This window comes from Mytilus californianus, unplaced genomic scaffold (genome assembly GCF_021869535.1).
Source record: "Mytilus californianus isolate M0D057914Y unplaced genomic scaffold, xbMytCali1.0.p SCAF_18, whole genome shotgun sequence".
NCBI classification, from domain to species: Eukaryota; Metazoa; Mollusca; class Bivalvia; order Mytilida; family Mytilidae; genus Mytilus; species Mytilus californianus.
The window spans coordinates 1,858,277-1,884,110 of record NW_026262666.1 but is presented as its reverse complement, the minus strand read 5'-3'; the positions used below and the strand labels follow the sequence as shown (position 1 = coordinate 1,884,110).

The following is a 25,834-nucleotide window of genomic DNA, read 5'->3' as shown; positions in this document are numbered from 1 at the left end:
AATATGACCAAAATTGTCAATTGACCCCTTAAGGAGTTATTGCCCTTTAAAGACAATTTTACACAATTTGTTCATCAAGTTTGCTAACATTTAAAAATTTTCTCCTCTGAAATACAGGTGAGCGATTCAGGCTCTTGAGAGCCTCTTGTTAAGTTCCGTTATTTATAAACTTTCAATTCAGAACAATCTTTTAAAAAGCTTGTTATTTTGAAACAGCAGCGAACATCCTTAAGTGTGAATAGATTGAAATGGTTTGTATGGGCAAATGATGGCCTTATATTTCTGCCCTAGAACAACGACTCTTATAGATATCCAATTAACAAAATGGGATCATGATGACTAACCATACTTTGTAAAATGATGTATCCATAATGTGAACACTTTACCAAAGAATCCTTTCATAGGCACTTCTGTTACATGTTGTACGTAAAGCAGTACGTACTTTTTATCTCGTACATTGTTAGATTTTTATATTTAGTTTATTATGTAATTTACTTGAAAAATAACTTATTAGCTTTTAACATTTTACTCTATTTATCCAATTGATCAGATCTTTATTTTTTTTAATTTTCTGTAAGGTATACGTTATTACCATGTATTAAAAATTATAATAAAATTTCGGATGCATTATGAACTCATTAAACTGTATCTGAATATAGAAAAATGATATACTGTACCATGTATGTAGCATTTAATTCTACAGAGATAGATACATTTAATTAATCGATCAACAAAACGTTTATGATTGAAATATATCTCTTAATGTGTAGAATGCACGTTGAAAGGGCCCCTTTTTACCATAATTATGTGAAGCACTTACAAAGTCAAACTTATTGTCATATTGATATTTAGCTTGGTATATATAGGGACAACAGTTTATCACACCTTGTTGTTTCTCTTTGCAAAAAAACTCTGAAATTGGAAACCAAGTCGGAAGTTTAGAAATGAACTCCTGCGTTTGCTTTGCCTCATTCAAGATATTCGTACAAAATTAAAAATCAATGGTATACCAGAGAATATATATTGAAAGTTGGGCATCACTGGACATAACGTCACCAATCACGGTTCACAATTGAAATTCTCAGCTGTTTCCGACTAAGGCCGAGTCAATCTGAAGTTGTGTCGTTATTTGTTCTTCAGAAAGAAAAAAACGATTTTGAACTATGGAACACATTCGTTTAATTGTCTTTGGTTTCTATATTGTCAGGTCTTTGAAAATGTTGCATATGAATTTGGTGTTTAGAAATTGGCAGTTTAGAGTTCCTGAATGGATTTAATACAACAATACCAACAGTTGTATATTTTCGTATACAAAAATAATTGGTTGTTTGCGTTTCATCTTTTGAAATTATTTAGTGAAAAAAGGAAGGAAGAAACATCTAATTGGTATAGCGCCGTAAGCTTTATTGATAAAAATACAATAAAAATGAGTTCATAAAAATCGTTTTACATTTTTGAATGCACAATTATAACAATGAACAATATCATGAAATTCAGTATAAAAATATAAGATATATTTATAAAACAACAAACAGTAATAGGTATTTAAAATATTGGTATATAAGAAATGTTGACAGGTGGATCTCAACAAGGACATCTTCCTTCACAAGCAACGGTCACGTCACTGAAATAAAGAAAATGACATATTAAGAGATGGTAATATAAGTAAAGTTTGAACTACATGGAATTAAAACGAAGTATTTTGATAGATTTGAATACTCTTTGAGCAAGTCTTTAACTGTTCTATATTGAACATGTGGCTTTTCGACTTCGCAAGTTTCATTAACAATGTTTATGTTTGATTGCAAATGATTCAAATTCTGCATTTTGTCTGTAAATTTTCATTTCATAAAAAGTAAAATAATAAAAATGCCGAACTCCAAGGAAAATTCAAAACGGAAAGTCCTTTATCAAATGGCATAAAAAAATTAATCAAAAGCTCAACTCATCAAACGAATGAAAAACAACTGTCATATTCCTGACTTGGTACAGGCATTTTCCTGAAAATGGTGGATTAAACCTGGTTCTATAGCTAGCTAAACCTCTCAGTTGTATGGCAGTCACATAAAATTCCAGTCAGTCAACATTATGTTATAATCTTATTCACTTTAAAAACAAATAACTATTACAAAAAAGAAAAACAAAATGGCACATAGACACTCTTCAGACAAGGCACATAAGCAAAAAATGAAAGACAAGAATACAAAAAATGACCATAGCACAATAACACAATGGCGGGATGTATAAATACCGAGCCATGCCAAAAGTATATTACCAAAAATGGACTAAACAGTAAAATAATGTTATTAAGCTAAAGCTAATGTTCAATTTCCCAAAGCAAAGTTAACGGTGGATGGTTTTGGTTGTTTTGTTATGGCCTCTTCGATTTTCATTGCAATGTTTTTGAATTTTTATAGTTTTTGTCCAGAGCTAGCATGATGATGCATCTACGAAGTTTTATTCCAAACATCAACAACAACTGCAATGAAGTTACCAAGTGAAAAAAATCCTTTCCAAAACAGGTTGTGAGCGATACTCGTACTCATGGCTTGTAGAATCAGTATCAAGAAAAAATGACAGCCTATCGATTTTATGACACCAACTCTCCAACATTAAATTTAATCGCAGAGATTCATCTTTGCAGAACCAACCACCCATTGCTTAAACAAGATAGGAAAAATCCAAATCAAACCTAAAATTGTGTGTTTACTCTCAAAAGGATACACCAAACCGCAAATTTAAAATGTTGGAACGGAACTATTTCCGTTTTACACATTCTCAGGAAGTGTTCTACATCTTGTTAAATTTCATCAATATTCGCCCAGCCCGTTCGGAGGATTTACACTTACAAGACACATGGATAGATAGAGAGACACACAGATGAACTTGCGGATGGACAGGGAGATTCATATACTAGTATACCTCTTAAAGTTTGTTTGCGGGGGAAAAATATGAAGAATTTGAACAAAAGATTGTCAAAGTTTTATTCCGAATCGTTGTGACAAATGTTTAGTTCGTGATGATGATGATGATGATGATGATGATGATGATGATGATGATGATGATGATGATGATGGGTGGCTGCTTAACGTCCAGCGGCAAATTAATATCCATATTCAGGATGAGAACATGCAATACTAACCTTGCTTTGTACTAGACCGACACGCTTAGCCGGACTTTTAACGTGCTATTTCACAAGGTAACAGTCCACAGGAAGACATGTCACCTTCCCTGGACACATTATTCTTACTCCGAGCCGACCAGTCTTAGCTCTTACTCCTTAATGTCGCGTGCTTAGTGGAGATGCAGCAAATACCAATTTCAAAGTCTTTAGTTTGACCCGGACTGGGTTCGAACCCACGACCCATGTTTAGTTGACTTCCGATATACTGTGAAATAGTTATTTACAAACAATCAGCCAGACACTTATTGTTTTAGGTGTTGCCATCAATACCGCGACCATGTTTCATATCACGTGTAAATAAACCCATCATAGATACCAGGATTGAAATTTTGTACGCCAAATTTGCATATATTTTTCTCACTTCACGAACAGCGCCCTTTACAGATGATTTCAACGTTTCTTAATGATCATTAAAAAGAATATTTGCACAATTAATTGACGCCTTCTAAATTATGTGAAAATGGAAGGAAAATAAACGAGGAAACTAAAGGTCAGCTTTACAGCAACCGGGCTTGCGATTATAAAAAAAATCTTGTACGATTATCGTACTCATACTCTTAATCAACCAATCAAAATACTGGATTTGGTGTTTCGAGCCGAGTTCTGAGTATAGTTTTATGACCGAAACCCCCGATCTTTCATACAGTCATACAGTACTTGGTCCGTGTAACCTTCCCATTTATACCATTCCCCTTCAAATTATATCATCCACTATTAGTTTATGATAACTCTTAATTCAATTAAGCCTCATCGATGATGCAAATTTAATAGAGAATAGTAGGACTAATAAAAGTCAGAGCAAATCTAATGGTAGAATGAGCTAATATTTTCTTTTTGCTCTGAGGCTTCCCAGAATGAATATGTGCAGTTCAAAACATATTTTTGTTAGGCGAAATAAATCGAAGGTGTTAAATTTGATATTATGCAATGTATTTCGTGCACTCACCGACACTCAGCCATACATCTATTACTATATGTCCTGTCATTCATTCCACACACTGGTCTCCTTTCCTTAGTACAACTACATGTCCTTGACGCTTTACAAGGACATCGGCCTTCACAGTCGACTCCATTAGCCCTTGAACAAAAAAAAAATATTTATCAATACATTGTACATGTCTTTAATCTTTTGATCTCTCCTACTGTTTAAATTTCGAACACAAATATGATTAACAAAAACATCTACATTTTTCGTGTTCGCTTTTTTTGTTTGTTTGTTTTAATTCATGTTATTCGTGGTGTAGATGATATGAAGTAAATATTATATACTCACTTGCAATCTGCCATGCATCTGTTTGCGTACGTCTTTCCATTTTTTCCACAGACTAGTTTCCGTTCTCTGGTACACCTACACAGTTTTTGTTTCCTGCATGGGCATTCTTTTTCGCATTTGATATCTACATTCCTTTAAATATAAAATTTATAGAATGAAACTTTTTCCATTAACATGCTCTTGAATGTGATTTAATTGTCCCCTTTCACTAAAACTAATAGTTTATTAATTCAGCAGATAGAATAAAATTCATTGGTTTAATTATTTTTCATATTCTGTGAGAAATTCAAGGTGAGTAAGAATAGAAATTGTAATTGGTATAATTTTCTTTAAACTACATGCAGGTAGCGTATTTTATTTGAGGAATTTCAACATCTTTTAAATCAACTTACTGACATTCCGCCATACATCTGTTGCTGTATGTTTTGCCATCACGACCACAGACTGGTTTCCGTTCTCTGGTACACCTACACAACTTTTCTGTTCTACATGGACATTCACCTTGACATTCAATCTCAACGTTTCTGCAGGAAGGAAAAATAAAGATTTTGTCCGATTTTTTAAAACTTTTATTTGTTAGTACTGTGTGTCTCACATGACCGAAAAGTGTTTATTTGCTATTGGCGTGTGTCTCACATGCCCGTAAGTGTTTTATGAGGAACATCAAACAAAGAAATATTGTTCTGTACAAACAATTTGTTTCTGGTAGTAAATTTGTATATTATTCACTTTGATCAAATACAACTATCTGCTATTTTCGTTAATGATTCCATCAATCAACATTGTTTTCGTTTTTGGAATCAAATAGTGTAAGCACAAGCACATTGACGTCAACATACAAGTTTAGGCAATAATCGTTTCTTTTTGTATTCGCTTTTATCCACGGATATATATCTTTCAATCACCAGCTACACAAAATAAAGCTTAATTACCCTCAAATATCCTTTATACAAAAAATTCAAAAATGTCATTGTGACACACATTTGACAGTCTTGGGAGGGGGCAAATATAATAAGCGAGACTTGCAAAAGGTGTGCATGAATATTCCGTCAAGAAAAATTGTCTTGGCTGTCCCTTCCCACAAACCACAGAATATCAAATGATCGTCCACTTTATAAGTCCCGAAATGTTCAATGTTTGATTTGACATCAACAGTATATTACTGATAGTAGCCATATTTTAATAAAGGAAATGCCCATTTGGTAAATACTTATTGTTACTATCTTCAGTCGTCGTATGACTTTACTACAATGTAGATACTTACTGACAATCGGCACCACATTTGTTCCCATATGTTTTCCCATCAACTCCACATACTAGTCTGTAATCCATTGTACAGATACATTCCTTCCTACATGGACATTCTCCGTTACAAGCTGTAGCCGTACTGGCACAATCCGCTCCACACTTGTTTCCGTACGTTTGGTTGTTGGTTCCACATACCGGGGAATATTCCATTGTACAAACACACAAACTTACCGCGGATCTTGTACAAGGACATTCTCCTTCACATTGAATATGTGCACCTCTGCATAAAAAGGGAGCATATGCACATATTGTATACATTTTATCATATCAATATAAAAATAAGGATATATGGTATGATTGCTAATGAGACAACTATCCATTCAAGTTCAAATGAAATTGATGTAAGCAATAATAGGCAATCGTAATGCCTTTAAAAATGAGAAAAACCCATACGGTATAGTCGGCTATAAAAGGCCCCGAAATGAAAAATATGAAAAAATTTAATTGAGAACAGTAACGGTCTAATCTATATTTCTAAAATGTGATTTAGTAATAGACAAAAGTAATAATAAAAATTCTTCAACTTTTTTGAATTTTTACAGAAAGTAAATAAGAACCGTTACATAGATTTCTAATTCAGATGGGTTTTTGATTTGTGTATTTTTATTGGAATTATGGGCTTTAAATGTCGGTAAAACAACTGGTTTGCGACGGATGCCACATGTGGTCCAATATATGCTTACCCTTCCGAAGCATTTGAGATCGCCATCAGGTTTTGGTGGGGTTCGTGTTGCTCAGTCTTTAGTTTTCTATGTTGTGTTTTGTATACTGTTGTTTGTCATTTAGGCATTTTCGTTTTTTCCCAAGGCATTGTCAGTTTATTTTCGTCTTATGAGTTAAAAAAAATGCATATAAAGGTACTAGTATGCTCAATATGTGATGTAGTTTGTTAGGTATTCATTTTTAAGTATTGTCCGTTCTTATCGTATACGCACATTATTTGAATTTAATGCTGTTGTGTTGGAGTGTCTACTGTATCTTTACATGCTAATTTTTTTTCAAGTTTTTAATGGTAACAAGTCAATGCAGACACGTCCGCTAACGGGAAAATATCTAATCACAGACGAATATAGAAAATATTATTTCTTTCAGAAATGCACATAATTTAAATAGTTTTGAAATTAACTCACTGGCATTCTGCCATACACTTGTTGCTGTATGTTTTTCCATCACGCCCACAGACTGGTTTCCGGTTTCTGGTACACATACATAACTTTTCTTTTCTACATGGACATTTACCTTGACATTCAATCTCAACATTTCTGCAAAAAGCAAAACATATTTGTGTTATTGGCTGGTCTACTTGTCACGGAAATCCCGGTACTTTTTTCTCAGGGAAAATTTAGGAACGAACATCAAACACGCCTTTTCTCATATAAAGGAACGGTAAAATAGTTGTGGAATCCAACCTTGTTAACAGAAACACATATAGTGTCATCACGTATTTACCAAAAAAACTCATCAAAGATACCAGGCTTATAATTTACAAGTTGTTCTCTTAACTCTTTTAAATGCAATATGAACTATGTTGATTTTATAATACTTTTGAATATTCCATGTGATAAAATCAGAAGTGATACACCATGATATTTATAAGTACTGCTAAACAGGATAGTCAAATCTAATATGAATGCACATACCCTAACAAGGAGTGTCAATGAATAAAAGAATGCCGGTGTGTTATTGTCACGAGGAACAAGATATACTGTTCCTTTATAATACCCACTATTCGGTAAACAGGATGTTGAAACAAGATGGATAGGAAACGCATCACATGATATATCATAATCATACCAATCTTGATACCACATTTAAGTAAGCTCTGTTGCTGAGAATAATGAGATAAAGAAATTCCGTGGACCAACGAACGGACGAAGGAAGATTTAGGCAACAGTAGTATACCGACATTCAAAACAGTATACTTCCTCTCTCGAAGCGGTGTTATGAAAATAAAAGTTTCTAAAACAGAATACAAAAACACCTTCTTCTCTCCCCCTTTCATTTAGAATGCATCTTAAAGTTACAAATTAAGAATTCATTACAAACAAGACCTTTCAGCCGATTGCATGTCTCAACATTTACAAATATAAGAAAAATGTCTGAAAATTGTCGGGAAATAATGAAGATCCTCTGTATTCCATTAGAAAGATTTCTGAATGAAAGAAGTGATCAATAAAAGCAAGCGTCACTAATATCCTGTCAGCTAATGAAATGTGGTTTTAACATCTTCTAAATTTAAGCGAAACAGTCTGGAGGTTGTAGCTAAATTTATCAATCAAATGTTGACCTCAAAATAAATGGTGGCATACATAATGATTTTGGGTTGTGATTGTCGATGTTACGATTTTAATACAATATTAGAATAAAGGTTAAATTATCTTGTAAAAACAATAATGAATTATTTGCCATGGCGGGTTTCTAAAATGTAGATACTTACTGACAATCGGCACCACATTTGTTCCCATATGTATTCCCATCAGTTCCACATACAGGTCTGTAATCCATTGTGCAGATACATTCCGTTCTACATGGACATTCTCCGTTACAAGCTATAGCCGTACTGGCACAATCCGCTCCACACTTGTTTCCGTATGTTTGGTTGTTGGTTCCACATACTGGGGAATATTCCATTGTACAAACACACAAACTCTCCGCAGTTCTTGTACAAGGACATTCTCCTTCACATTGAATATGTGCACCTCTGTCAAAAAGGAAGTATATGCACGTGTTGTAAATTTGTTATCACATCATTTAAAAGAAAAAAAATATCAGTATTGAAAAGTTACGCAAGGGAGCCACCAGGAAAAACTATTTGACTGATTCGGTCAACAAAAATTCATTAATATACAGGTAAAACGATGATAGACATATATTATTAATCTATAACAATAAATCAAACAAACCTAGAAAAATTGTCATACGTTTGCAACTGCTTGATTGTTTGTATTTATATCAATATCGGGTTAGATGATCATCGGCAGTCTTTGGAAGTTATCTTGATGGATTATAAGATGGCGTACAGTCTAGAAAACGCACGATATGCTGCTACATTATAACGAGTTCATACATTGTTTATTGTTTCTTTTGGGCTTTTGGTAATTTGAATATACTTTTCAGTATATAACAAATCAAATATGAGAATTTTGGTCAAATGGGTGGACTTAAATTTGACAGCTAATGGCTCAATTAATGCAGATACTTCCACAAACAACAATATGCAATCACGACTAATTTCGAAAACTGCTACTAGTATTTGATTTAAGGTAAGGGATGCACAAAATTTTGATAACTTTGAAATCAACTTACTGACATTCTGCCATACATCTGTTGCTGTATGTTTTGCCATCACGTCCGCACCCAGGTTTGCGTTCTCTGGTACACCTACATAACTTATCTTTTCTACATGGACATTCACCTTGACATTCAATCTCAACGTTTCTGCAAAAAGCAAAATATTTGTTTATGTTATTGTCTATTCAACGGGTTATCTGGTATAGTTGTTTTCAGAGAGATAATTAGTTACTAACACAAAGCACACTTGTTTGATCCAAAACAGAGAGATGAATGCGATATTTGAATTCGTAAAACGAAAACAAGCTAACTATGCCATGGCTAAAAAAGATCTTAAGATGAATAACAGTATACAAAAAACAACAAATGAATCTTTCATTTTGTTATCATAATTTTTCATAGCGGGTTTGTACAATGTAGATACTTACTGACAATCGGAACCACATTTGTTCCCATATGTTTTCCCATCAACTCCACATACAGGTCTGTAATCCATTGTACACATACATTCCGTCTTACATGGACATTCTCCGTTACACGCTATAGCCGTACTGGCACAATCAGCTCCACACTTGTTTCCGTACGTTTGGTTGTTGGTTCCACATACTGGTGAATATTCCATTGTACAAACACACAAACTTTCCGCGGATCTTGTACAAGGACATTCTCCTTCACATTGAATCTGTGCACCTCTGTCAAAAAGGAAGTATATGCACATGCTGTAAATATTTTATCTCATCATTAAAAAGAAAAAAAGTCAGCGTTGAAACGTGAAACAAGGGAGCCACCAGAAAAAAACATTTTGTTGACTGATTCGGCCCACAAAAAACACTCTCATACAGATAAAACGGTGACATACATACATTATTAATCTATAACATTAAACCAAACAAACCTAGAAAATTGTCATTATACGTTTGCAACTGCTTGGTTGTTTGTTTATATTTATATTAATGTTTATATCGGGTTGAATGACCGTCGGCAGTCTTTGGAGGTAATCTCGATAGATAATTAGGTGGCGTCCAGTCTAAAATACGCACGAAATGCTGATACATTATAGCGAGTCCATGCATTGTTTATTGTTTCTTTGGGACTTTTGGTAATTTTAATATACATTTCAGTATGTAACAAATCAAATATGAGAATTTGGGTCAGATGAGTGGACTTGAATTTGACAGCTAATATATATAAAAATAAGGAGATGTGGTATATAATTGTCAATGAGACAACTATCCACCCAAGTTCAAATGAAGTGGATGTAAGCAATAATAGGCAACCGTACGGCCTTCAACAATGAGAAAAGCCCATACCGTATTGTCGGCTTTTCAAGGATCTGACATGCAAAAATATGAAACAATTCAATTGAAAAAAACTAACGGTCTAATTCATAACAAAACACTTTACGAAGAACAAATATGACAGACATAAACCAACGACAACCACTGAACTACAGGCTCCTGACTTGGGACAGGCTCATAAAGGATGTGACGGGGTTAAACATGTTTGTGAGTGCTCAACCCTCTCCTAACCTGGAACAGTGGTGTAACAGTACAACATAAGTACAAACTATAAAAATCAGTTGAAAAAAGGCGTAACTCATCAGATCGATACAAAGAGAAAACACTTTAATGCAGACACTTCCACAGACAAAAATATGAAATCACGACTAATTTCGAAAACTGCTGTTTGATTTTGCGTAAAGAATGCATAAAATTTTGATAACTTTGAAATCAACTTACTGACATTCTGCCATACATCTGTTGCTGTATGTTTTGCCATCACGTCCGCACACAGGTTTGCGTTCTCTGGTACACCTACATAACTTATCTTTTCTACATGGACATTCACCTTGACATTCAATCTCAACGTTTCTGCAAAAAGCAAAATATTTGTTTATGTTTTTGTCTATTCAACGTGCCACGGTTTCCCTGGTATAATTCTTTTCAGGGGGAAAATAGTTACTAACAAAAAAACACACTTGTTTGATCTCATAACAGAGAGATGAAGGATACTAACGGGATATTTGAACTCATAAAACGAAAACAAACCAACTATGCCATGGCTAAAAACGATCAAAAGACAAATCACAGTATACACAAAACAACAAATGAAACTTTCATATGTTTTCATAATTTGTCATTGCGGATTTGTACAATGTAGATACTTACTGACAATCGGCACCACATTTGTTCCCATATGTTTTCCCATCAACTCCACATACAGGTCTGTAATCCATTGTGCAGATACATTCCGTTCTACATGGACATTCTCCGTTACAAGCTATAGCCGTACTGGCACAATCCGCTCCACACTTGTTTCCGTACGTTTGGTTGTTGGTTCCACATACTGGGGAATATTCCATTGTACAAACACACAAACTCTCCGCGGATCGTGTACAAGGACATTCTCCTTCACATTGAATCTGTGCACTTCTGTAAAAGATACATATGCACATGTTTTTGAGTTGAAATGTCTTACAATAATTCAAAATACATACATAACAAAAAGAAAAGACGTCGAAATTGATATATATTGTTTACTGTTTGTATTACAATTCTTTTTACTGCTGTTTGGTTCGAAATTCGGTATGCCAATTGATCCTACTGGCCTTTTAATTGTTGTATTACTATGAATCAAAATGCTTGCAAAGCCTTTTTATAAAGACCATTGAAAATCTGTACAATCAAGTCACAAATAGGATGATTTTTAACAAGTCTATATATACTTTACATTTAACTTACTTGCATACAGCCATACATTTGTTATTATACGTCTTTCTATCACGTCCACATACAGGTTTATACTCTCTAGTACATTGACACAATCGGTTGTTCCTACACGGGCATTCCCCATTACATGCAATCTCGACACCTTCACAATCGGCCTGGCATGTGTTATCGTACGATTCTCCGTTTACTCCACAGACTGGTCTAAACTCCATTGTACAGATACAGGGTTCACTTCTATTACGACATGGACATTCTCCATTACATGCAACGTCAACTTTCGCACAATCAGCACCACATTCGTTCCCATATGTTTGGTCATTAATACCACATACAGGGCGATAGTCACGTGTACATGCACATGGTTTTTTGTTGCCCATACATGGACAATTGCCCTGACAGGAAACAGCAGTATTATCACATCCTGCTCCACATTCGTTGTCATATGTTCTGTTGTTGACACCACAGACAGGGTCATAACTAGCCATACAGTAACAAGGGGCTTTACAAGGACATGTGTCGTTACAGAGGATGTCTGCATTACTGCAAAAAAAGAGTTAAAATAATAATAGAAAAGGTACAATAATGAAACATTAACAAATTTTTACTTTTGGATATTTAGCTATAATGACTAATAAAATTATAAAAGATACCAAGGTCATTAAACATTATTAGAAGGACATTCATTTGTCAAAAGTCAACATTAATGTACCCGTATGAAACCTATTCACAACTGTTCTAATTCAAGCTCCACTAATGGATCTGGTGCAGACGAAACGCGATTTTTGCGTATTAAAATATAAGCCCGGTACCTTTAATGAGTTTTTACAAACACAAGGTCAAAGCCACAAATGATGGACAATTTATCCTCGAGAATATCATCAGCCCATGCAGTAGTCAGCACTTTAGTGTTGACAGAAAACATCATTGTTGTGGTCATTCTATGTAAACTAAATGTTCATGAAATGTTGAAATCATTTGGAAAACTAAGGATTTTCGAGTCCAATGCATATAAAGCCTAAGCCAGATGGGGCTTAATTTTACCTTGACGTTTTAAGTTTCAATGTTCTTCACATTACAAATGAGTTTGCCTTTAAACTGTTTTCATTTGAACACCACTTCTTTAGACGAAACGTGTGTTTGATGTATCTAATTATGAGTCTAGCACGCTTTATAAGCTTTTACATGCAAATGAAACATGTTTCTGGGGTGAAAGTTCAACAGCAATACGAAAGACCAGAAGTTTGGAAAGCTAAATAAAATAATTATTTGTGAGAGGATCACATTCAAAATGACTTAATTAGAACTGTGAATGGCCAACTTTGCCTTGGTATGTTGAAACCTAAATAAAGAAAATCGGGGCCTCGGTGGCTGAGTTGTCCCAGTAGTCGAACTACTGTATCACAAGCCAGTCAACACTGAGGTTGTGAGTTCGAATCCCGTACGTGGCAGTTGCATTCGACTCCAATCTTAATTGACTAGAATTGTCAGTTTTCCTACCTAAGATCGGTGGTTCTCTCCGTACACTCCGGCTTCCTCCACCAATAAAAACTGACCGCCACGAAATACCACAATAGTGTTGATAGTGGCGTTAAACATCAATCAATTAATCAATATAAAGAGGATAAAAATTTACAGTCGAGGTTGAAAAATTATGACAATTCAACAAACAATACCACATTTTCTAAATGAAAGCAAAGTTGTAAGCAACGCCTCTTTTAATTGTGCAACTAGTTCACATGTAGATGGAAACCACATACAAATTTATTTAATACATTGTAGGAAAAACAAATTTCTTAATTGAATTATTCGGAATCTATTAGAAACGTATGCTAGTTATGACTTACTTGCATTCCGCCAAACATCTATTACTGTATGTTTTCTTGTCACTTCCACACACCGGTTTATACTCTCTGCTACATTGACATAATCTCCGACAAGGACACTCGCCATTACACTCCACTTCAATATTGGCACAGTCAGCCCCACATTTGTTACCATATGTTATCCCATCAACACCACATACAGGTCTATAGTCCAATGTACATATACAAGGCCGTTTTGTATTTCCGCAAGGACATTCCCTTTCACAAACGATACTAGCTCCATCGCAGTTGGCCTCACATTTGTTACCGTATGTCCGTCCATTTACACCACAGACTGGTCTGTAATCCATCGTGCAAAGACAAGGTTTTTTTATGTCTTTGCATGGACATTCTCCCTCACATGCGATGATAGTCTTTGCACAGTTAGCGCCGCATTTATTACCATATGTCTGACCATTTGTTCCACATACGGGTCTGTAGTCCATCGTGCAAACGCAATGGTCAGTTGTATTTTGGCATGGACATTCGTCTTTACAGGCCACATCTACCCCAACGCAGTCGGCTTCACATTTATTTAAATATGTTTCATCATTGGTACCACATACTGGAGTATATTCCTTTGAACATGCGCATGCTCCTTTACAAGGACATTCACCATTGCATGCTACCTCTGTTTGATCACAGCCAGCATTGCATTTGTTCCCATAGGTCTTCCCGTTGGTTCCACATACTGGTTGATAGTCCATAGTACATATACAGGATTTGCTTTTACAGGGGCACTCGCCATTACAAGCCACTTCAGCATTGTCGCAATCGGCATTACACTTGTTTCCAAATGTCATGCCGTTGGTTCCACATACAGGTCGATAATCTAAGGTACATATACAAGGCTTTTTGCAAGGGCATTCTCCATCGCATGCAATCTGAGCATTGTCGCAATCGGCATTGCATTTATTGCTATAGGTCTTATTGTTAATGCCACAAACTGGTCTATAGTCCATTGTACAAATACATGGTTTTTTGCAAGGACACTCTCCATTACAAGAAATGGCTACATCACTGAAAGATAAATATAATTATCATACAGTGAATAAAAACCACTCAGAATTCATAAAAATCGACAAATGCATTAAATAACTTATTGTGTTATTTTCATTTTCTAGTACTAGGTCAAAACAACTGGTTTGTAAATTGTTAGTCCCCAAGGGTACCAACAACTCAGTAGTCAGTGCTTCGGTATTGACATGATTTATAACAAAGCTTTCGCAAATTTTCCGTTGATGAATTTAGAAATGATCACGAAACTAAGGTTCCAACTCCTTCCCGTAAAGTTGACCTTAGATAAATTTGACTACATATATATAGATCTTCGCGTGATTTTGTCTTGTACATCCTTGGCTTTTAAATGTTTGGGTTGGAGTTTTCCTGATGAAGATAAATCCAAAAAAGAACTTCGGACACAACGCACGAAATTATTGAATTGTTATTGTCATTCAGTATACTAGTACATGGAACAATTTTCATGAAAACCCATTACCAGTAACATTAGAGACTAAAAGTTTTCACGCCAAAATGACGACAAAATAAATGTGTTGATATTCAAAACGAGACAGTCATATTTGCAAGCGCTTGAAGCATTGACACAATAATATGGACGGTCGCAATCCTGCTAACCTTGACAAGCGACGAATGTGATCTTCAAACGTAGGTTTCCAGGCTTCTTTTGTGCATGAAAATCATTACTGCATTGACTAGATACTTACATTTTACCATTACTATATATTAAACATGAAGCAAGATGAATAATGTATGCAGGCTGAGATTTAATTAAAATTGGATCGGTTTTATTTATGAAATGACTTACTGACATTTCGCCATACAGTTATTGCTGTATGTTTTTCCATCACGCCCACAGACCGGTTTTCTTTCCCTGGTACACATACATAACTTGTCTGGTCTACACGGACAATCACCTTGACATTCAATTGCAACGTTTCTACAAAATGCACAAAAAAAATTAAACGATTGTTTGCTTCATTTTATTCGAGGGCTACTATTTGGTTTTGCTTTTCATTGCAGATAAACATAAATTCTAGTTTTAAGGTAAAGCTTAGTCCCTTAGAACCATACTGATAAAAGATGCTGTACATAATATCTTTTAATAAAAGCATGAGTTATGTCAGTTTGCAATGTATAAATGTACTTACTGACATTCCGCCATACAGGTGTTGCTGTATGTTTTACCATCACGTCCACAAACTGGTTTCCGTTCTCTCGTACACTTACACAACTTTTCTTCCCTGCATGGACATGGGCCTTTGCATTGTATCTTAGTTTTTCTGTAAAGACAAATTGCTAAATTTATTACAAAACATTTTTTTTAGAAAGACATAAAAATCATATGAGACAAAAATCATTAGAATTATAACTCTGATGTTCTTTCTAAAACATTTCTTTAAGCAAATAATGGTTTTTAGATTTTGGTGTTAAATTGCTTTACGAAGTTTTATATTATGCTACCACAATTTGGTAGGCAATTCCACAAGTAAAAATCTACATATAATTGAGAATGGAAATAGACATAGAATTGATGGACATAATGTTCACCGTTCGGACAACGATTTGACTAAAATAACTATGAAAAATGATAAGATATGGTATGATGCCAATGAGACAACTCTCCACTACTCTTTGAAGTAAGACAAAAGACTAAATATAAATAACAGCGATATTTAAAACAATATTTCTGTTCAGAAAACACCAAAATAAAAACAAACCCTTATAACATTTATTTTTTTTTTAATATCAATAGTAGATTTCCCAACAGGTATTCCTATTTTTTAAAAATAGCCAAAATGTAAATCGTATGACATTTCTATAACAGTTAACAAACAACTCCAACAAAAACAACAACCCAAAAAGCCCAGTTTCAATCTATAAAGTTTGAATCTGATCTCTCTCCGCTCGCAGTTCAAACCATTTAAACTATTTTCACGTCTATTTCTGTGTTTTTGCTTGAACGAGATTTATCAACTGGCAACGGTTAACTTATACCAACTTTGTGTATTAATCTTATATATCACAAACATATGTATGATACGAGGCAGTATTTTGACCTACGGTCCTAGAACCTTTTAGTAAAATTAAAGAAAAGCATTGATAATTGAAAGCTTTTAAAATACTCACGAGCATTTCGCCATGCAGGGGTTGTTGTAAGTTTTCCCATCTCTGCCGCACACCGGTTGAAACTTCCGGTTACAGAGACATCTTATATCCAGTGCTTCCGTTTGACCTTCACAAGGACAATCCCCTTTACATTTAGGTTTAGTTCCACTTTAATAAAATGAATCTAATATTTTATTTTATAATTATCCAGTAATAATAAAATGATAATAAAACGCTCGAACACATAATCATTGTTTTTTTCATGTTTGAACATATTTCTGTTGCATACCAACATCTAAATTTCGAAAACTTAGACAATATGTAGGTAAGTCAGATTAGATTCTATAAAAATCACAAATCGTGGCCGTTTATAGCTGACTATCCCGTATGTGTTTTGCGCATTGTTGAAGGCCATACGGTGACTGGTAATTGCCTACATCAACGTTATTTGGTTTCTGGTGGATAGTGGTATCATTGGCAATCATACAACATCTCTTTTCTATAGGAACACTTAATTCGTTGATGCTATTACTGTTTTCCCCAAGTTTTTGTTTTTACATTGATTTTGTATCTTTTTGTAAACCTGCATATATAAAGTTCTACCTTCGCACCAGAGAATACTGACCGTATAAGAGAGTTGACCATTTAATGGAGGTTTAAAATGTAAAGGTATTTCTGCAGTTGTGAAAGAAGAAGAGGGTGACCTATCAGGTCAAGACACAGAATTTTTTTTAATACAAGTCACTTTCATAACAGGGGTCAATTGACTCTACATAATAAGTTCGAGTTCGATGAATATCGTCCAATCTTACAGAAGGGTAAGTTCCTAAGAGTACTCTAGATATCTTGATATATAATCAGGAAGTGAACATGCAAGGATACCTTTAAACGCACTGTAATACAAATATAACAAACTTAAGAATAGAAAATATATATGCTTTGGAAAAATTAGGGAGTTGAGAGCAGATTTCCAATATCCCTTTGCAATAACTTACTCGCATTTAGCCAAACATCTATTCAAGTATGATTTTCCATTTCTGCCACAAACTGGTTTCCGTCTTTTTTTACATCCACATGCCAGGCACGGACATTCATAGTTGCATGAAACAGTTGAATTTCTGTGATAAAGCGTAGAAAAGACATTCTCAAGAAAGAAAACATGCTTTTGTGTAAATTGTAAAAAAGACCAATTCCTTGTATGTATCTTAATTGGGTATTTTTTCTCTCTCTGCTCGAGAAAAAACTTAGTTTAATACACGTATGATGAATAACTTACAATTATAAAAAAAAATTAAGATTTCCAATTGATTTTCCTGGGATATAGGATAACGGAAAGCTTCAGCAAACATCTTTCCTAAACAAATGAATGCTTAATCAATTATTTCGTTTCAATGGTAACATCCAAGTTCTTCTGTTTTTTTTATTACTGATTTAATGGTTTTCTTTCTTTCAAGACAAACAAAACAAGGAAATTTTCATGGTATAACAAAGAATTTAGAAAAATCCACTATCTTACTATTTTATCATGAGCTGATGCTTTGTTTTAGATGGTTTATAAAGTTTTGAACTCATTAAGAAAATATATTTCATTGTTGAGGATAAATTGTATGCAAGAAAAAATAATAACTTTAAGAAAATACCGGAATTGGCAACAAATTGTTTTGAAGAAAAAAATGAAAATAACTGAAGAAATACCGGAAGTGGCAATATAAAATCGTAAGCCAAAGAAGGTTGATGAACATAACGGAGAAAAGAAAAAAGAGTAACAACAGACAACAAAACACCATGCAAAACAATAATTGTCATTTAAATATTGAATAACAGGAACCCCACTGAAACACTTAACTCATATGCTTCGAAAGGATCAATTCCTGTACCAAGTCGACTGGAATCCATTTTGATAAGTTTTAAAGAAGAAAAGGCATTTTGATATACATGCAATTTCCATAAAATTAACATGCCGATAAAAGCCCTGTTAGTAATTGAAAGCAACACTCGGTATTTAAATTTTCAAATTCATAGGTACATGCACGTGCATTTAAATTCATAATAATGATAAAAAAAAAAGATCTTTATCTGTATGCCTCTATTTTATGGTTTTTGTTTCAACTGACCATACAGAGTTCTATCAGAAAATTAAAAGATAATTCAATAAATAATCTGCAACATTTCATTTTTATTATAATTCTTTGAAATTTAATTTTTAAGTTCGTACCCGCAACCTGCTAAGCATTCATTTTCGTATGTCCTCCCATCAGCACCACACACTGGGTTGTAATCTTTTCTACAGGCACATGGAGGAAGTCCTTTACACGGACACATACCTTTACACAGTAACTTAACACCACTGTGAAAAATAAATATTAGTAAGATATACTGGAACCATAAAAACGGTTCCAACAGTACTATAAAAACACAGAGTTAGATCACAAGCCATTTTTATTAATTTTGTTTTAGAGAAGAATGTTTATCAAATAGAATTGTAGTCCCATCTTAAAATATTGTTCATTTTCTATGAAGAAACGTTATCTTTTTACTTGAAATCTGGATTAAAATTTCAATTGTATTATCAATTAAAACCACTGTGCATCAAATCGTCCAGTACAAACAAAAACACACACAAAATTGTGACAGATTTAGCTGCCTACTTTATACGGAAAATTACTCACCGGCATTTGGCCAAACATCCGTTTCGGTAAGTGGCTCCATCGGCACCACATACGGGTTTTTTTCTCTTACCACACGTGTCACATGACTTCAATGGCTTACATGGACATTCACGCTGACATCGTGGCTTAATTCCTCTATAAAATAAATGCAAGCAAAGATGCAGCGTTATCGACAACTAACAAAGAATTGTGCTAAAACTACTGTTACAGACCGGCTTGAAATAGCAGTTAGAAGTGAGTTTTTGATTCATGCTGAAGACATCCCTGTAACTTTAAGATGAACAACAGAAATGAAAGTGCTGTTCCTTTGCTTTGTGTTTCAAAAAAATATATAAATCTGCTTAGTTTTAAGTTTGTTTTAACAAATTTCATACTGATATAGGGAAAAAGTATGAAGTTTTCTGAATAAATTTTTATCTGAAACTAACAAATGTCAAATTTCTCACCCGGCTGTTACAAAATTACTAACTATAAACGAACAAAAAAAAATCAATAAAAAATTCGAAACAACAACATTATTCCTAAAGTTGCTGTATTGTCAAAAAAAAAAAATGATTTCCTTTTCTGTATTTATTTCCTTATATTTCTTATCTATGTAATGTTCAATCATTCCTATATGTGCTACAGGAAGACTTGAAATCTGTAGAATGGTCGTAAACTATCTAAATTTCCCTGTGAATATATATTTATGGTTTTACATTTTGTTTGGACATGGGTCTCTTAAATACTTGTTTTTTCTTCAAATCTGACATCTTGATCAATTTGTTGCAAAAGTAGCTTGCACAGCTTGTAAAGTTTGGCTTTAGGGGAAATGGAAATTGTCAGAATAGAAATAAAAATATAACCCGGAAATATACATGAATTGTCAGCGGATTCCATACTTACTTGCATCTTGCCTGGCAGATGTTAGAATATGTTTTGCCGTCTACTCCACACAAAGGCTTGTAGTTCTTTGTACAGGCACATGGTGTACATGGACATTCGTGCTTACAACCTATCTCTAATCCTCTAAAATATAACGGAACGTTTTTAAAGAATATTTTCTATGGAATCCAATCGTTATCAATCACAATCAAATGTTATTCATCACGAGTAATGAAAAATTGGCGGGAAATGATTTTCTCTAGATTTTTCATACATGTAACATTGGCACTTTTGTTCTTTCATAAACTATGAAAAATAACAAGGATTTTATAAGATTTTCAAATATGGCTTTTTAAACTACATGTAATAAAATTACGAAAAGAAAAGTAGGGGTTAGCGGGCATAATATTTATTGGCACTTCATGGATAAAACCAGAGGATTTCGAATATCTGACAAAAATTCAAAAACAAGAGGAGCGAACATCCTTAATTTTTATAAATAGCTACATGTAAAGCTTCTCACATAACGATACAGTATTTGCTAGATTACTCTCTCCCTTACATGAGAGATTTTGACCTGTGTTTAAGGCCTTATTGTGACATTAAGATGAAGCACAGCAATAAAGGAACTGTTCTTTTGGATCGTGTTTTGTCAAGTTAGTGTAGGGATTTTTTTTATCATGAATTAGTACATCAAATCCTGTAAATATTAACTTGCTGGTGTGTCCCTAGTAAGGTTTTTGGAGCGCTGTAATTGGATAAATCAGTATATTATATACATGTTTTGTTTATCTATGAACAACTAGATAGTATAAAAAAGGGAGATGTGGTATGATTGCCAATGAGATAAACTATCCGGCAGAGTCTAGATGACGTGGGTATAAGATCACTATACGGCTTTCAACACTGAACAACACCTTTATCGAAAATTCAGCTATCAAAGGATCTGAATTGGTAAAATATGAAACATTGCAAACGAAAAAAACACAAACGGCCTGGTTTATGTTCCCAACAGTAAACAAAAAACCAAATATGATATACAGTAACAATGTGACAACCACTGAGTTACAGGCTCCTGACTTGGAAAAGGCACATACAGAATGTTGTGTGGTTAAACATGTTTGCGATCACCCAATCCTCCCCATATTTGGGACTGAAGTCATTCTCGAATGGGAAAGATAGGTGTTGATAACCGACTGTACCGGACACTTTATATAATATCTACATGTATATATACGTACCTCCTAATTGCAGCGCATTCATGTTTGTAAGTTTTACCGTTTTGAGCACAAACTGGACCGCTTTTCTTGCTACATTTAGGACCTATAAAAACAATGTTATGATTCAACTGTGTCGTTACCAACATCACCAGATGCTGTTATACGTTGTACGTATTTTTGAAATTTTATGACACGGTACATGACGTAATTGGTCTAAGTTCGTCCAGCAAAAAACTATCTAGGGATCGAGCTACGATAGCGAGACGAAATATCGTCTTCTCCAGTTTTTCGTTATCTGATGAGGGACTGAGAGTACAAATGGACTATTATTGCTCTTATATGAGAGTCTGGACGGGTTTTACAGTTAAGAGAATAATGAGCAAAAAGTGCAAAATAAATAGCTATAATAATACCGAATACAGAAAACTAGTTTAAAAAAAGAATAGAGAATAATGGGGTGTTAAAATATAAAGAATAGGGAATAATGGGGTGTTAAAATATAAATAATAGAGAATAATGGGGTGTTAAATTATAAAGAATAGAGAACAATGTGGTGCTAAAATATAAAGAATAGAGAATAATGAGGTGCTAAAATATAAAGAATAGAGAATAATGGGGTGATAAATTATAAAAAATGGAGAATTATGTGCAAAATAAATAAAGTATAGAGAAAAATATGAAAAAAATAAAGAATAAAGAAATTAAGGACCCCTCCCCCCTAATCCAGACCATCATATATTTAAACAATGTTTAACTTTAATTTTTAATTGATTTAATGAAATCATAATTCATAACTTGGACTCATATAACAAATTAATCAACTGTTTATATACATGTTTTTATAGTATAAAACTTTCATTTTTCAATAAATTTCAGTAAAGTATGAAGACGGAAATACATATACAGCACATTTGTAAATACGTTTTTTGACATCTGTCTTTGTTTCGGGGGTTATTATGTCACGTGTAAGCCAGTGGACATATGCATCCTCTAAAAATTTTGAAAATTATTGATAAGTCCCGATTGCAAAGAAACGGTTGGGACGTTGACTTTTAACCAAAAAAAAAGTCCAGCAAAATGCAGGAACTTGATGTGAACAAAAGTGAAAATAAATTTTCGAACGACATGGCCGCAATAAATAAGCAAGAGTCGCAAAAGCTGTAAGTGAAAATGCCCCTTCTAGAATATCAAATGGTCGTCCCCTAAATAAATAAATAAACCACTTACCTGATTTTCGACGCAAACATTGCACAGTCGTAAGGCAAAGAACAGCAATGAAAATTTTTATTCTCATTTTTGCGTTTGCAGTCGTCAGCCTGTGAACAAAGTATGTATCAATAAGTTATAAATAATATAACCACAATTATGAAGTTTTTATATACGTAAATACTTCAATCTTATCTGACAGGAAACTTGTCCAAACTTTCACTATCTTCATTTAAAGCGTTTTCCACCTATAAGTTAGTTTTATAAAACAAAAGAGGATCAAATCGAATTGGTATTTAAAGTCTTGTGAAATTTTATTCAATTTTCTTACGTGAATTTGTTACGTCGTTTTTTGTATAATTATTAATCGCAAATATACTACTTTCTTTTACCTTTAATCCTCTTTTAGCATAAAAATAATTATAGAATAACTAATCGAAGAATTCAAATAGAGAAAAATATTCAACGAGTGACCGAACAACACATTAATTCACGAATGCGCGTAGCGCATGAGTTAATAATCAGTGTTGTTCAGTCACGAGTTGAATATTTTTCGATATTTGAATTCTTTGATTAGTTATTCTTTTTATTACATTGGCAAATGGCTTTTTTAATGAAATTAATGTAGAAAATGTAAGGAACTATATCTTTTTTCTACACATTCACAATTTGTTTTGATCCGACGTTATCGACGTCTTGACAACGCCTATCGTTGTATGACGTCAGAGAGTGAAATAACCACGTTTATTCCATATTGATAGAACTTTAGTAGGTTTTTCTATATGAATGGGATTTTGAATAAATAAGCATATTCACCTGCGGAAAAAGCATATTCACCGCGCAAAACGTCGCGTGCTTTTACGTGTATAATAACGATACAATGTTTGACGTTTAGTTGGTTTTTGGTAAATAACTGTTATTTTATACATATTTTTCTCGCTCGGAACATGGAATAAAACAATTCCTGTCTTTTGTTTCGGTAAATATGTGGTTTAATTGACTTTTGAAAAACCTAGTGACATTCACTTCGGCCGTTGGCCTCAGTGAATATCAGTTTTTCAAAAGTCAATAAAACCACACATTTACCTCATCAAAAGACAGTAATTGTATATTATTTCACATGTGAAATTATCGGTTTTTATTAGACTGGGAAATCAATGTAATTCAATGCTACCAATGTAATAATTTTATATAATTTGATACGTTAAAATAAGTAAGAAAATTCTGAGTACTAAAGAAATAAATGCACGCTCAGACTGCTTTAATTATTACAACTTCTATTGGTTCTTGATGCTTAAGTTGAAGTCTCCTCTTTGAAAATTCTGTACCGGCATTTTTTGGAAATGTTTTACCGTTACGGAAAATCTGTGTCAGAGATGATCATGAATATCTTCCATAACTCTTAGCGACACACCCGTTCCTCGGTACTAGTTATGACTACACATCAATGGATTTTTCTAGTTGTGAAGTTTTTATGATAGGGGGAAATGCACATGAAAGAACATGAAATGAAATTGTATACATGTACACGTATTTACGTTAAAGGGAAAGTATTTTCGAGGCTTTAATAGCACATTTCTAACATTTAATCAAGGCAAAATTTAGAGTTCGGCATAATGCACAGCCACCTATCTATAATTGTTGAAGACCGTGTATTGACTTGGTGATTTCTGTTGGTTTTTCTGTGGTGTCGTTGGGTTGCTATGTCATCAATGTACACCAAAATCTCCCTTTTTTCATTTTATAAACTAAATATTTCAAATTGATACAGACAAACGCATTGCGTTATCATATCTTACAAATATAAAAAGAAGCTTCAATATCATATTAAAATGTGATTAAATCCAGGTCTCTCACTTTATTGCATAAGTTTTGATGCCGAGCTGAGGCGAGTGAGAGACCTGATTTTCATCAGACTGCATAGTACATTACCTTGTCTAAAAGTTTCCAAAATATAAAGATAAACAATTTCCCACCTATTTATGATAGAATTGCCAAACCTCTGACATTCGTCATAATATTCCCACATATAATAAACGATGTTTATAGTACTTGTGTAATTTATGGTTCTTATAACAAATCATTGTTTATCAATATTTTAAAATATTTTTTGTGCGAATTAAAATTTGAATTAGTTTACTACTAGTTACGGGATTTGTTTTATGGCATGCTACTATCAGGTTCATGTAGTACACATACAGATGGACACGCAAATATATCGAGCAGGAATTCAGTATATGAATTGTTTCACATTTTGTCATGTCAGGGTCATTTACATGTATTATAGCTGACTTTACGGTGTGGGATTTGCTCATTGTTGAAGGTCGTACGGTGACCTATAGTTGCCTAATTCTTCGTCATTTAGGCTTTGGTGGATATTTGTTGATTGGCAATGAATCCTACTACGCCTCCTTATTTTATTAATGTTTAAATTGGCAAAACTGTGAATCAACCTAGGAAAGGGTCCATAGATTTTTTTTTTCAGAAAGTTACATTATTCAGAAAAACGGATGTTTCTTCGTGCATTTATCATGCTGAATAACTGAGACTTTCAGTGGAGTTCCATAGTTCAAAATTTTAATCTGGTCCAATCAGCATCGAACGTCCCATCAAAAATAAAGTCGAAAAAGAGAAGAAGAAAAAAACAAGCAAAAAACAAAAAACCTTATAAATCTAAGGCTTATTTAAGGCTCACTCAGAAGAGTTGTATCTGAGAGTGAAAGTGCGGAAATATGTCATATTGTTATGTATATTTATAAATGTGCAACTATGAGGGTGAGAATGGAGTATCCCATATAACGATAAAAGAGTAACAATGAACAATTACCTGCGTTAAACGAAACGGTAGGTCATGATCAATTCTATGATATGACGAATGGCAATTAAATGTTAAGGCTCATTTGAAGGTAAGGGCAGTGAAAAGGGGGGGTACTGGACGCAAGATGATGAAGGCCTTTTCTTCCCTCAACTATGGACGAGAGAGTCCATCCGGTATTTGGGAAGGAAAAAAAGTACTTAACAATGACAAATTTATTATCAAGTATTAATGATTCATTGAAAAGGTCGTGGGAAAAAACGTTTTGAAGTGTTCTTTACATAGAA

The 25,834-nt window shown here is 33.8% G+C and overlaps 1 protein-coding gene across 9 annotated transcripts; it reads right to left on the bottom strand.

The window, feature by feature from the left end:
- Positions 1 to 1,380: 1,380 nt before the first annotated feature.
- LOC127726513 (balbiani ring protein 3-like) lies at positions 1,381 to 22,971 on the bottom strand. Of its 9 annotated transcripts, XM_052233873.1 has the most exons (22): positions 22,754 to 22,968; positions 21,548 to 21,629; positions 20,328 to 20,450; positions 19,443 to 19,577; positions 18,989 to 19,120; positions 17,769 to 17,891; positions 16,795 to 16,941; positions 15,816 to 15,947; positions 15,473 to 15,604; positions 13,630 to 14,667; positions 11,798 to 12,325; positions 11,225 to 11,488; positions 10,796 to 10,927; positions 9,485 to 9,748; positions 9,072 to 9,203; positions 8,203 to 8,466; positions 6,896 to 7,027; positions 5,722 to 5,985; positions 4,850 to 4,981; positions 4,458 to 4,589; positions 4,131 to 4,262; positions 1,381 to 1,624 (listed from the first exon to the last, which is right to left on the bottom strand). In XM_052233873.1, exons 1-22 carry the CDS (start codon positions 22,818 to 22,820, stop codon positions 1,585 to 1,587), a joined length of 4,527 nt encoding a protein of 1,508 aa, XP_052089833.1. In that variant the 5' UTR covers positions 22,821 to 22,968; the 3' UTR covers positions 1,381 to 1,584. The 9 variants fall into 9 exon arrangements, with proteins under 9 accessions (XP_052089833.1, XP_052089834.1, XP_052089837.1 ...); XM_052233874.1 differs by lacking the exon at positions 17,769 to 17,891 and having other exon boundaries at positions 22,754 to 22,967; XM_052233877.1 differs by lacking the exons at positions 5,722 to 5,985; positions 6,896 to 7,027 and having other exon boundaries at positions 22,754 to 22,969.
- Between the last annotated feature and the right edge of the window lie 2,863 nt (positions 22,972 to 25,834).

Coding starts and splice junctions, on each gene's coding strand:
- LOC127726513 (XM_052233873.1), bottom strand. CDS start 22,820: ATGAGAATAAAAATTTTCATTGCTGTTCTTTGCCTTACGACTGTGCAA. Junction 15,605..15,815: donor ACCTGTATGGCGGAATGTCA/GTAAGTACATTT, acceptor TGCATTTTGTAG/AAACGTTGCAATTGAATGTC. Junction 14,668..15,472: donor AACTGTATGGCGAAATGTCA/GTAAGTCATTTC, acceptor TTTATCTTTCAG/TGATGTAGCCATTTCTTGTA.